Here is a 12,659-nt window from a genome sequence, read left to right as displayed (position 1 = left end):
GCAATAACTTTAAAGGAAGAAAATAGATCTCTTTCACAAAGACTTTTTTTGCTTCACAATACACAGCTGCTTAGACTGAGGTGTTGTTTTTAACACTTTAATAAACAATCAGTCACTGGAGATTTGCTTCCGGTGTAATTTCCCCTGTCTCCTGTGGAATGTAATATGTGATTTTTAAGACTTTGTTTGCAAGTAAGTTTGCACTTATCACTGATCGTTTGGGTTAAAAGAATCTCAAATTCACCATATTTAGTTGGCGGAGGGTTAGGATAAACTATATAATCCATTTCTAGTATGGCCACTTTGACCACTACATTTGAAAATCTGTTTTCACTGCTTGTTTTTTCTCATAACATCGTTTTCTGCTGGATAACTAAGCTGTCCTCGCTGCAATGTGACTTCATTTTTCATCTGACATCTTAGAGTGATCATGCCAGTGTTTTCTAAATGACACATTTGTATAGCTATTATGCCTTATTTCTACTCCTCCTTGTTAGATACCCTGTTCCACCCGTAGTCAGTTCTGTTAGAACAGTGGTTTTATGGTGGTTATTTTATGATTGTATGAAATGGGGCAAATTTTGAGAAAATGATTGAGCCAGAAGCAAAATTTGTTGGCATATGTCCATATGATTTATTTAGTTTGCTTCCTACTTTGCCATACCAGAGAAGAATTCAATTTTTCCCACTTCCTGAAAGTCAAAGGAGGGATTGGAGGATACTGAAGCAAAAGAAACCTTATTTTTACCCCAAAAGTAGCTTATATAATGTCAGGAAGGGCTTTGATGAAACCACTGGCCCTGCTTATAGATCTTATTTTCCAAGCCTTTCATTATTTTATTTGCCCTTTTCTGAACTCTACAATTTCCCTCTCTTGTAGCTGGTTCGATGCCCAGAACTGAATGCTGTGCTCCAGCTGTGGCCTCACCGGTGCTGAATAGAGAGGAAGAGCCACCTTCATAGCTTACATGTGATTCCTCTGCTTATACAACCCAATACTGGATTTACTTACTTTGGCAAGATAGCTGCATTGTGCACTGTATTTAATGTTACGTGTACTGTAACCCTGGGTCTTTCTCTGCATTGCTGCCGTTAAACCCCCAATCCTGCCAATCTAAAACTCCTGCCTTTGTTTACCTGCCCCCCTCCCCCATAGACTCCCCTTACATTCATCCACAATGAATGTTATCTTTATTCTCTAATTTCCTTTCACTCTAATCTTAAACTTTGGCAAAACTTTCCCTCTGTCTATAAATTGTCAGTTGTCAGCCGTCTTATTTTTCTCCCTGCTTTTGTAATGGGATGTCTTTCAAGTCTTTTCTCTGGTTCTTTTCCTTTTAAACACTTAGTCATTAAACACTTGGCATAGTGGATTTAGTCAGCATTCACTTGGCGTTTCTTCCCAATCAAATACCTGTGAACTCCTCTGATTTGACCACCTGATCAAGTTGTTCCCTATACTTAGTTCTTCTACCCAGATTTTCCTGACTCCTCCTGACTTCTGTTCCTATGACTTCATTCAAGATACAGTATTATCTCACAGCTCTTCCCCAGGGAAGAGACAGTAATATCCATTTACCGTGGAAATTTCTAACAATAAGGAAAGTATTGTTCTTCTTAATTGTGACTAGAAAGAATAGTCTTTAATAATTTTAAGCAAATTCTTTCCCCCCTGAGATCTTAATTTTTAAAAAAATGCTAGAGCTTAAGTTGCTATAAATTTCCAAGATGAGTGAGATAAAGGAAGAAGGAAGGGAAGCAAGGTTTTTGTGTTGAATAGGAAATGGTTCTCCAAGAAAGCTAAATTGAGGTTCTTGTTGTGTTTGGTATGGCTGTCTGAAATGGGAGGTGAGACTTCCTTTTTCCTAGATTCTGGAGCATTATCTTAATCTCAGATTTAGAGTAGGTTTTTAAGTTGGTTTATTTAGGACTGTTAACACAGACACACAATCATTTAATTGTTTGCTTTGGTTAATCGTTTAGAGTGTGGAAAGTGTAACCTTTTCTGATTTATTATGGGCGATAAAGATTTGGAAGGTTTCCATATATCCTTTTTATCCATTTCTCAAGTCCCTCTAGTTTAACTAAATCTCAGTGTTTCTTATCGTAGCAGTCAAGCTGATGTTGAGTCTTACTTTTTTCCTTAGTTGACGTGTCCTATTTAAACAGCCTCTGCTTGGATCTGTGGTCTTTACTGAACCCAGAAGTTACCTCTTATGTGTATTTATGTCTTGAGAGAGTTCAGATCAATTTGGAAATCTTTTTAACATTATTTCAGTACATCAAATTCCTATCATATAGATTTAGGAGTTACCAAACATTTTTCCTTCAGTCTCCTACTAGATATTTTACGTATCAGCATGTTACACTATTAAAGTATATTACAAAAGCACACTACAAAGAGGTGGAAAGATCTGTTAGGCTTTCTTGATGAAACATAAAATATATCATCTAATTATTCTTCCATATCTAAAACCATTATATATTGCTAGTTTCCTTATTCACAATTACATAAGCCAAGTGAAATTTTAAGCTCTATTTGGTGGTTTCAAAGAAAGTAAATCTTTTCTGTGGTTTCCCACCATGTATGTTGTCAAAGATTGGTGGCTTTGCTTATGCCTATGTCATATCCTGATAAGTGTGGCACCTTTCTTCAAAGGAACATTAGTTTTATTCCTTAACTTCTGAAATTACCCTCAGTGACAGATCTCACTGGGCTCTTTTGTGTGCTGAATGCGTTTCTCTAGGCAGCCAGTACATAGTGAGCAGTGGCATGGTTTCTATCTCCATTTATGGCCTTGGAAGAGTGAAAGGGACATGGCTAGGACTCTCCATTTACGGTCCTTGGAGGAGTTGAAAAGAGTGGTTGGGGTGTTCTTGGAGGCAGAAACTAGACATTGTGAGATAAAAATAAATTGGCAGGAGATGTTTGCAATTCAAATTCCAATCCCTGCAAGGAGGGCAGAGGGCACTGGGAAGGGGGAGTGTGTAGAAAGTCAAATGAGATCTGCTGCAGGCATCTGTCGCCTTCCATTGGAAGGGTTGTCCATGACACACTTCCCAAGTTCATTACTGATTTGTTCTAGAAAGTTCTGTGTTATATAGTTGTGACTATCCTTTACAAAGAGAAAGAAGGAACATTTCCTTCTTTAAAGAGTGTATTATCAGAAACCTTAGTTCTTGAAGGCATCATTTGAGGCACCAGAAGAGATCTCAAGAAAGGGAGAATGAGACAGGTGCTTATGCAGGGGGAAAGCTGGCTGGTTTTAGGACGGGGTGACTCTAATCATTGCTTTGTTTATTTCTGAGGAAGATCATTTTATGTGTCATGCTTTTATTATTCCTTTTGCCCATCTGGATTTTTGACCTCAAAGGACAGATCTGCAAAGTATTTGACAGAATGACTTCTTGTAGTTTGTCAGCTGTGCTTTAAAGATACTGAACTTGCATGGAGGCTCTATAAAGATTATTGAGAGTTGTTTTCGTTTGGTGAGAAAAGGTGATATATTGGCTTATGGAAAGTAATCTCACATTTAGGAGAAATTGATAGTCTGGCTAACGCGTATAAATTGTCTGAGGTGAACTGATTTTGCACAGTTGAGTTAGAAGGTATTTGGGAGCCACCAGGGAGAAAGGGTCTTGTCTCAAGAAAATTCTGAGTGAGGCCCGGTAAAGTAGAAGGGAGATTAGAAGGAACAAAGGGAGGCAGACGTAGGATAGAGACGGAATGTAACTAAACTAAATTTGGAAGCAGGGACTAAGTCCTTGATTTATCTTTGAAATATCATATAAGATAGCATAAGATATACCATTAAACTAAGGAAACTGGGCTAATAATCAGAAATATGCATTAGCTGACCATGAAGAAAATTGAAGAGTGTGCAAGATAATTATCTAGGTTTTATTTGTAGACTTACACGATGATGTTTATTTGCTCTTTGCCATAAGGCAGAAAAAGAATTGAAATAACACCCTTCCACCTCACTTTCCCCCTAAAAAAGAAATTATTGGCTTCATTTGTTGGTTTGTTTAGCTGGCAGTTTGAGTTGGTAGAATAGACTAGTATTATTGGCTAATTTTTAGACGTAGATATTAGTGTATTGTTTCTTGAGAATTGATGTTTGAGACTGGGAATCTGTAGCATTATTGATTTGACCTCTTTTAAGTTTTAGCAACTTTCCCAAAGACAGTGAGTTAGTAAGGAATATGGACTATATAAGTAATATGTTTTACTAGCTAATTCATGTAGGTAATTGTTTTTACCCTGTATTCCTTCTTAACCAATAGTGAGGAAGGTTCTATTCTTTGCTTTGGGAAATTCTTCTTTCTGTCCTCCCTTCCCTCACTTTTTCCAAATTCTGGGCACAACAGCAGCTCTTTCTCTTCTGTGGTAGGTGTGCATCCTATTGGCTGGCTGGTATTTCTTGTTTTCTTTTTTTTTTTCTTATTCTTTTTAAATGGGGGTGGGGGTATAAAAATATGTGTATGGGGTACATGCAATAATGTTGTAATGTTTCTTGTTGTTTAATGGATAATTAATTGCAAAATAATTGTTTGAATTATAACATGTTTGAGTAAATGCTAAATTAGTATTTTTTTTCTAATATAATAATGAATTTGAAATCTAGCATTCCTGTAACAATGTGTCTATGTTTGTCTGTCTGTGTTTGTCTAATAGTAATTAATATCTGTGGTCCGTACCTGGAAGAGGAAGTACAGCTTTAAAGGAATAACAAAAGACTTTGTGTCTTAGACCCTTCGCAGGTGTTACAGTCGGGTGAAAGAACATGGTGTTGGGAAAAGAAAGAGCAGTTACACATTTGAACAGTTGGAACAGGTGTTTGGTCAGGGAGGATGGGATGCTCAGCCCTGCCAGCCTGTACTTATTAACAGTAGTGGCTTGTACCAGGAGCTGGAGTCAGATGGCAGCACTATGGAGGAGTATTCACAGGAGGACTGGGGAAACCACAGTCAGGAGCTCCATGGCTATCCAACAGATCAGGAATTGGGTAAGAAAGCTAATATATATGATACTTTTGTGTGTGTGTATATATACCTTTATATGTGCACCAGTGCTTAATATCTGTAATATCTTTTGATACCGTTCCCACTGTCAGCAAAAGGCATATAGCCAGTCTTATTTGGGGCAATTTGGGTGTCCTTGGTTTAGTCTTAAACTGCCGACTAGTGCTTGGTGTTGGTCATTTGGTGATTTGGGTACCAGCAAAATTCCTAAAGACTCAGAAGAATTCCTAATTCTGAGCTACACAAGGAAGCTCAGGGACAGGTAGAATCCTATGCAATTTTAAATATCCTGCATCTCCTAGTTCTACAATGACTGCCAGGAGTATTGAGTCTTGGCTCAACTGCTATAGATGTAACTACCTTTTCCATCCTTTATCCCAAATACTTTTTCTTTTCTGTTCCTGATTTAGAAAAGGTCCCTCCAAGACTTTATTCTGAACAAAAAATGAAGGGGGGCCTCGGTTTATCTCGATAAAAGCTGATATTTGAATTTTATCAGTGATCATACTCCTTCAAACTTCGAAAGGATCCTATCCCAACAGTTGCTGGAATGATTTATAAAACAGTCTTAGCTTTAAAAATGGAAAAGAAAACTCCGGCCATCAAATCTAAACTTGTGTGGCTTAATTAAGAGGGTATATATAGTTGTTTTTTGTTTCTTTTTGCAGTAAATGCTCCACTTTTGATTTTCATAATTTGGAAGTACTAATCAAGTGTCTGCTGCAGTCATTGTGCATTAATAGCAAGTGTGTGATAGTGCTCACTTACCAGTAGAATTTCTGGCTCCCCCGGGAGGTGCTCAGGCAACCTCCAAGGAATAAGTAGCACTGGCACTATAAATGTGCTTCCCTAGCTTAAGATAAAGTCCATGGGCACTCTTTTACAGAATTCCTGATGATAGAGAATTGCTAATTCAAAAGAAAAAGGATTAAAAAGTAATATTTCTTATGAATGCTGTTTGAAAAAACAATCTCTCAAATATTGAAAGAGAGACAGAGAGAAGAAAGAAGTCATAAAACTAATACAGTGTAAGACAGACTTAAAGATTGGAAGAGTAAAAAGGACAGATGCTCAGTGACCACTGTGTATTAATTTCAAAATAGTAATAAGGCCTAAATTATTTTGGCATCTCATAACTCTGATTTCGTCATAGACTTTGTTAAGTCACCCAAACACTGGCAAAAAATAACATGCAGAGTATATTGATCCTAATATTGGGGGAATATTTGCTCTGTAAAACCCACATAGAAAATCTAAATAGAACAGAAATAGAAAATAATTATTTTCATTCTTGTTCCTTTAAAAATCATGTTTGCAGTGAAATTAAGCTTTAAGCTCCTAGCTAGAAATCCACTGGTGACCTTGAAGAATTTTATACTTGTAGAGCTGTTTTCTGATCTTGCATATAAATGTATGCATCTTGTTGTATAAGAGTTATATTTATAAATCTGGCATTGGACAGTGTTTGACACTAGAATTATGGCCTCACATCAGAAAGTATGGAACGAACAGTAAACATTACTTATCTACATAAATGTATGCCACCACTTAGGAAAGTATAATTTGTTTCAAAAACTTTGCTTTTCAGATGATATACCTGTCACAAAGAGAACATTAAAAATAAAACAAGAATCTTCTGAAGAAGCACAGTAAGTAGATACTTCACTTTTCTACACAGTGTATTTATCTAAGTTTAACGACCATTGGGAAGATCCAGAAAGTCATTGCTGTAATTAGACATGCTGTGGAGGTTATAGCCATGCCACTGAGGAAGCGTGTCTAGTCATTCTCAATTCCTTTGCTTAAGTTTTCTAGTGGTTAGTCTAAAACGTATACAACAAGAAGAAATAAATGTGTTACATGAAAATGAGCATGTTTATGGTGTTTGCCTGTATGTGAATGTGGATAGCTGGATGTTTAACTAAGATACAAAGATGAGTTACAGGGCCCTGAGTTTATCTGCAGTTAGGTGAAATGACAGGAGGGCCAGAGGGACACTTGAATTCCTTATAATATTACATTTTGGGAATCAAAAAGCAAACTCTTAGATGACCCATTTATACATTTGTAAAAGAAAGCAGTTGCTGGAGGATAGACTAAGAAAGTCCAGGGCCAGGGTCTGTCCACTGACTCGTATCACCTGATCTTTCCCGTAACAGTTTACCATTTTCTCTTTTGTAAGAACGTCACAGTTCTCTGAGTTACCAGTGATGTTTGTGATTCTTTTAAGTAACTTTAAGTAAGTCCCTGATTAAATCTAATTATTGAAGAGAATATATTAAAAGATAAACTTAGGGGGAAAGTACGGAACACCATTTTTTTTCACCTGGTAACCTTGAAGTATTCATAGCCCCACTTATTCTTGTATACTTCATTTCATACATGTGATCTTGATGTCTGAAAGTGGAGAAAAAGTAGAGAGGAAGAGGCAAGTTGGAAAGGCCTGTGATAGATAGATAACAAGCAGTACAGAGAAGAAACATTAGTTGTTTTCATTCAGCAAACCACCACCACCAGCCCTTTGCAAATGCCCCTGCCTTTTTCAGAGTATCTCTTTGAAACCAAAGAATTCCCGGTGTCAGCTTGATGCCAGGGATCAAGAATTGTTCCCCCAGGGGCTGGCCCGGTGGCGTAAGCGGTTAAGTGCACACGCTCCGCTGCAGCAGCCTGGGGTTCGCCGGTTCGGATCCCGGGCGTGCACTGATGCACCGCTTGTCAAGCCATGCTGTGGCGGCGTCCCATATAAAGTAGGGGAAGATGGGCATGGATGTTAGCCCAGGGCCAGTCTTCCTCAGCAAAAAAAGAGGAGGATTGGCAGATGTTAGCTCAGGGCCGATCTTCCTCACAAAAAAAAAAAAAGAATTGTTCCCCCAAATTGTAACCATTTCCCACTCCTCAAAAAAGAAGTTTATGACTCAAATCAGTAAGTTTGAGGCCACCTCTTGTTGGGAGGTAGGTCTCTTTTAAAATTGTGATTTCAAAATGTCCCAAAGGAAGGGAAACTTTGAGGAGTATTTTTAAAAATGAGTTATTACAAGTCCATACCTTCAGACTCCTATTCTTCAAAGAAGCCATTGTCTCTTTCACTAAATGGCCCATCTTTCCCTTTAACCCCTTGGGACCTACAGGGGAGGCCCAGTTGATATAACGGGATGAACTCAAACTTCACAGAATTGGTGTCACCAACCTCAAACCATCTGAACTTTTCCCATGGTCAGAACTTCAGAAATCAGGAAATACAACAGACAGTTTTCAGGAACCATTTAAATAACTGGGTCCAGTTCTCCTTGTGCTCTATAGCTTCGAAAAGCTGATATGAGTCTTAAGCCCAGGGACCTTCAGGCTGAGATCAGAGCAGCAGGGCAGGAAGCTGACAGGCTCTGCAGAAATATCCAGCCCATGCTGCCTCTTCTCCAGGTTTCAGCTCACAGGGTGAGAGATTTTAGAGAGGTTCCTAGTAGGCAATTTATTTTCCAGTGCCACAGTTTCCTCAGAACTGTTCCTTATTGATGATATAGGGCTATGACAGTGCTGAATAAAATAACTTCATTTGGGCATTGGATTTTCTTTTTTCTTTTTTCTTTTTTTTTAATTTTTATTTATTTTATTTTTTTCCCCCAAAGCCCCAGTAGATAGTTGTATGTCATAGCTGCACATCCTTCTAGTTGCTGTTGGATTTTCTAGTTGTAGGTGGGATTAGCCTGAATTAGCGGACATACCCTGTAGTAGAAGACCATCCTTTATTCATGAGGAAGAGTCACCACTTATTTATCAAGTACCTACTGTAGTCAGGATATATCAGTGAGGAAAACACAACAGTCTCTGCCCTCTGTCCCAACTCCTCAGCCTAGTCCTCCTTGAGATCAGTAAAATATTTGCAAAGAGGACAAGGAATGATGGTGGCTATGAAAGGTAGTTTTTCTTTAAAACATAGACCCCTGCAGAAACATGGTCCTGTATCTTAGCCTCACAAGCACCACAATCTAAATATTAGAAGAGTGGTCATCGGGTGCCTTTGTGTACTCTGAGAAGGGGAACAGTTCCCCTGGAATGCAGTGATACCATCTAGATGGCCACTCTGATACTGGAGAAGCTTTCAAGATAAACTAAAGGACAGAATGTAAATCCAGGGCAGTCTTTGGCTCCAAGGAGCAGGTGATAACAAAATATTAGCTCTTTGTCATCTCACAAAGAAAGTCAAGGACAGTGAGAGGAAGACTGAGAATGACTATGGGGAAGGTTCCCCATTTTGTTCCAAAAGCTCTTCCCCTAGAAGGTATGAGAATTTAATAGGAAAGTTTTAAGGATCTGTCTTCTCCTAAGGAGCTGTTAGCAAACCAGCATGTACACCCTCTTTTCTTGCCTATGTTTGATTGTATGCGAGTGTGGTAGTTGACTATTTTTGTAGTTTAAACCTATAATTGATGTAGAGTATAAGTTTGTTGCTAAGTTAACATTTAACAGACTTCAATCCTCCAAAATATCAGAGTTTTGCCATACCTGAAACAAATTTGTAGTTACATATCCTCATATATAATACGAATCATCATGAAGTACCAGTTACAGTTACGAGTTAAGCTGCATGTGAAACAAGAATTTTCCTGTATTTTCTGTCTTACTCTGTTAACTATCCAAATCAAAGTTGAAATAATTTCTATACTTTTGCTTCCCTTTATAAAATATTTGCTAGAACAGTCTCAATTCATTACCTTGAATTTTTCTCTCTTAAAACCTAAGTCTAATAGGGACCTTTTCCTTCTGAATTCTTAGATTTTCATTCTGTGCTAAACTGAGATCTTTTTTAAATTTGGGAATAATAATTTCAGACAAACAGAAGAAAATGTCATTTTGTTTTTGTATCAAGTCATTAGTCATAATCAGTTTTATATTTTCCTACAGCAAGCATGTGTGGACCAAAATTATTGAACTTCCAGGTTAGAAATTAAGCTGTACATTATTTTAAGTGATACTGGATACCCTTCTGAATACATCCTTCACCTGCTTTTGGTAGTTAGGTCTGAAGGCCATCATATGCATAATAATAGCCATTTTAAAAAATTTATGATCCTTGGGCTTCTGAAATCCTAGGGTCTTTTGTATTGATAGTTACTATGTTTAATACAGCCAGACTATAGAAGTAATGGGAAACAGTTTATCATTAATTCCTAGAAACTTCTTAGGGGTGAGTGTTTCTCAGATGATTATTTAGACCTGTACTATCCAATATGGTAGCCACTAGTCACGTGTGGCTATTTAAATGTAATTTTAAGTTAAATATAATTAAAAATTTAATACCTCACACTAGCCACATTTTAACTGCTAATGGCTACCACGTTGGACAGCACAGACATAGAACATTTCCATCATTGCATAAAGTTCTGTTAGACAGTGCTGATCTAGACACCTGAGGAATTTGACTTTTATTTCTCTTTCTAGGAAGAGAGACATCATGCAGAATATTGTACAGATTTTGGAATCAGTACAGTTGAAATGGGAACTGTTTCAGAGCTGGACAGACTTTTCAAGGCTTCATCTTTCTAATAAACTGGCCATTTTTGGAATTGGTTATAACACCCGTTGGAAAGAAGATATCCGTTACCATTATGCTGAGATCAGCTCCCAGGTGCCCCTTGGCAAGCGACTCCGGGAATACTTCAACTCCGAGAAGCCTGAGGGACGGATCATTATGACCCGAGTGCAGAAAATGAACTGGAAAAATGTTTACTACAAATATTTAGAGATCACTATTAGTGAAGCTAGGTGCCTGGAGCTGCACATGGAAATTGACTGGATACCTATCGCCCACTCCAAACCAACTGGTGGGAACGTTGTTCAATATTTATTGCCAGGAGGCATTCCCAAAAGCCCAGGCCTTTATGCCATTGGCTATGAAGAATGTATTGAGAGGCCCCCCTCACCCCACATGGAGCGACGTACCCTGGACCCAGGAAAGGAGGGCCGGGTTGACTTGGAAACCCTTTCAGCACAAGCTTCATTACAGGTGGAAATAGAACCCACTCGAATTATCTATTGCTACCTCGGGATTGCTGAGGTCAGGACTCTGCAGCAATGCTTATTTTTACATTTCCAAGCAAATACCAAAACCTTCAGCAAAGATTGGGTTGGTATTAATGGGTTTTTGTCTCAGAACTGTATTGTGGATCCTGGAATTTCCCCTAAATCCATCTATATCAAATTTGTAGAAGTAGAGAGGGATTTTCTTTCCGCTGGCTCTTTGGTTGAATGCCTGGAAAAAGCCATTGGATACCCCTTAAAATTTAACAACTGAATGTCATCCTTCATAAGGATTTGGGCTCTTACCTCTCTCTTCTCTACTCACTTCCCATTACCCAGACTGTCCTTCATCCAGATGCTGCCATCAGACTCTTCATGGAAACTCTCCACGATCAGGCCAGTACAACTTCTAAGGAATCATAGTAGACTCTGGGCAGAAAAAACAGACCTCACCTGAAAATGCTCATTTTGAGCAAGCAAGATATACAATGAACTTGCATGGTGGGTCAGCTCTTTCTTTTTTAAAAACAAAAAACAATTTTTAAATGGATTTTAGAGCCCTAATATAAACAAATGTAGGTACATTCCATATTGGACAAAACTTATACTTTGAGTTTCATATGAAATTGAAGAATTGTATTTTTTTCACAATGTTTCATTTTTACACATCTCTATGTCTCTTTATGAGTATTATTTACAACGCTGAATAAATAAGCAATAGATAATGGCAAGTTAAATCTTGAGTCACAGTAAATAAGACTGTTTTTCAATATCACCCTTAGCTACTATTGTATATAATTTAGTTTCATTTTTTTCACCAACCAAGTGTTTTGCTATTCCCAATCAGTGTTGCCTGCAAAGACCTTTGTTTCTGTGATGTACCAACTTTATGGTTGTGTTGCCATTTAAACTTTAAAAAAAAAAAAAAAATTAAAGGAATTCCTGGCCTCTTGGCATACTAGTTGAGCTTTTTGTAGCAGAGTTGTGTCGGCACTGGCAATGGGGGCTGTGCCCTGACTGCTGCTAAGAGTGAACAGAACAAGCAGAGCAGGATGTCGTCAGGGCCTTTCACTTGCTGTACCCCACTAACCAATGTCATTATTTCTTGGCAGAGTTCCAAAGGTCATTGGACATTTCATTTAGTGTTTCTTTTTTAAAAACCACTAGGATATTCCTTCTGACCCTAAGTACATGAATTTGTAAGAGACTTTCATTCCTCCTCTTTATACTCAGTAATCAGGGGCATCTGTCTCAAGGAGTCCAAGTGGAGAATTGATGTCATCATGCTGCCTATAAAAAAGGAGAGAAGATCCAATAGATATACTCCCCAGGTTTTTTTAAATGATCTATAGGATAGGAAATTGTAAGGTATCACTCCATTAGGAAAATAATTATCACATTTAGATCTTTCAGAGATTTCTGTGGATCAACTAGCATTCCACTTACAGGTTAGTACTCTTGGCTAAGGACTAGCTTACTAGTAGGGTAGTCAAGGATAACTTTGGTCTCATGGCAGGGACTTGTTACGTTGCTTATTTATCTTTAATGATTCCCTAACATCTCACAGGTGTTCTACTTTAAATGGACTGCAAAGCCAGGTAAGAGAGATAATTCTCCCT

At 38.0% G+C, this 12,659-nt stretch overlaps 1 protein-coding gene across 4 annotated transcripts in view; it reads left to right on the top strand.

Moving 5' to 3' along the window:
• Nucleotides 1–11,994, top strand: part of MSANTD2 (Myb/SANT DNA binding domain containing 2) — a 30,906-nt gene extending 18,912 nt beyond the window's left edge. For 2 of the 4 annotated variants that reach the window (XM_087433864.1, XM_014793702.2), the window contains 4 exons: nt 881–970; nt 4,910–5,009; nt 6,614–6,674; nt 10,462–11,994. In XM_087433864.1, coding sequence (XP_087289990.1) covers nt 4,934–5,009; nt 6,614–6,674; nt 10,462–11,314 — 990 coding nt within the window. In that variant the 5' untranslated portion in view covers nt 881–970; nt 4,910–4,933 and the 3' untranslated portion in view covers nt 11,315–11,994. Of the gene's footprint in view, nt 1–880; nt 971–4,753; nt 5,010–6,613; nt 6,675–10,461 lie in introns of all 4 variants that reach the window. The other 2 variants (XM_004438423.3, XM_004438422.3) reach the window with 2 other exon arrangements.
• Nucleotides 11,995–12,659: the final 665 nt, after the last annotated feature.

This window comes from Ceratotherium simum, chromosome 7 (genome assembly GCF_057802395.1).
Source record: "Ceratotherium simum simum isolate JZ-2026a chromosome 7, ASM5780239v1, whole genome shotgun sequence".
Taxonomy (NCBI): domain Eukaryota; kingdom Metazoa; phylum Chordata; class Mammalia; order Perissodactyla; family Rhinocerotidae; genus Ceratotherium; species Ceratotherium simum.
The sequence above is the reverse complement of the archived record's forward strand: the minus strand, read 5'-3'. Positions and strand labels throughout refer to the sequence as shown.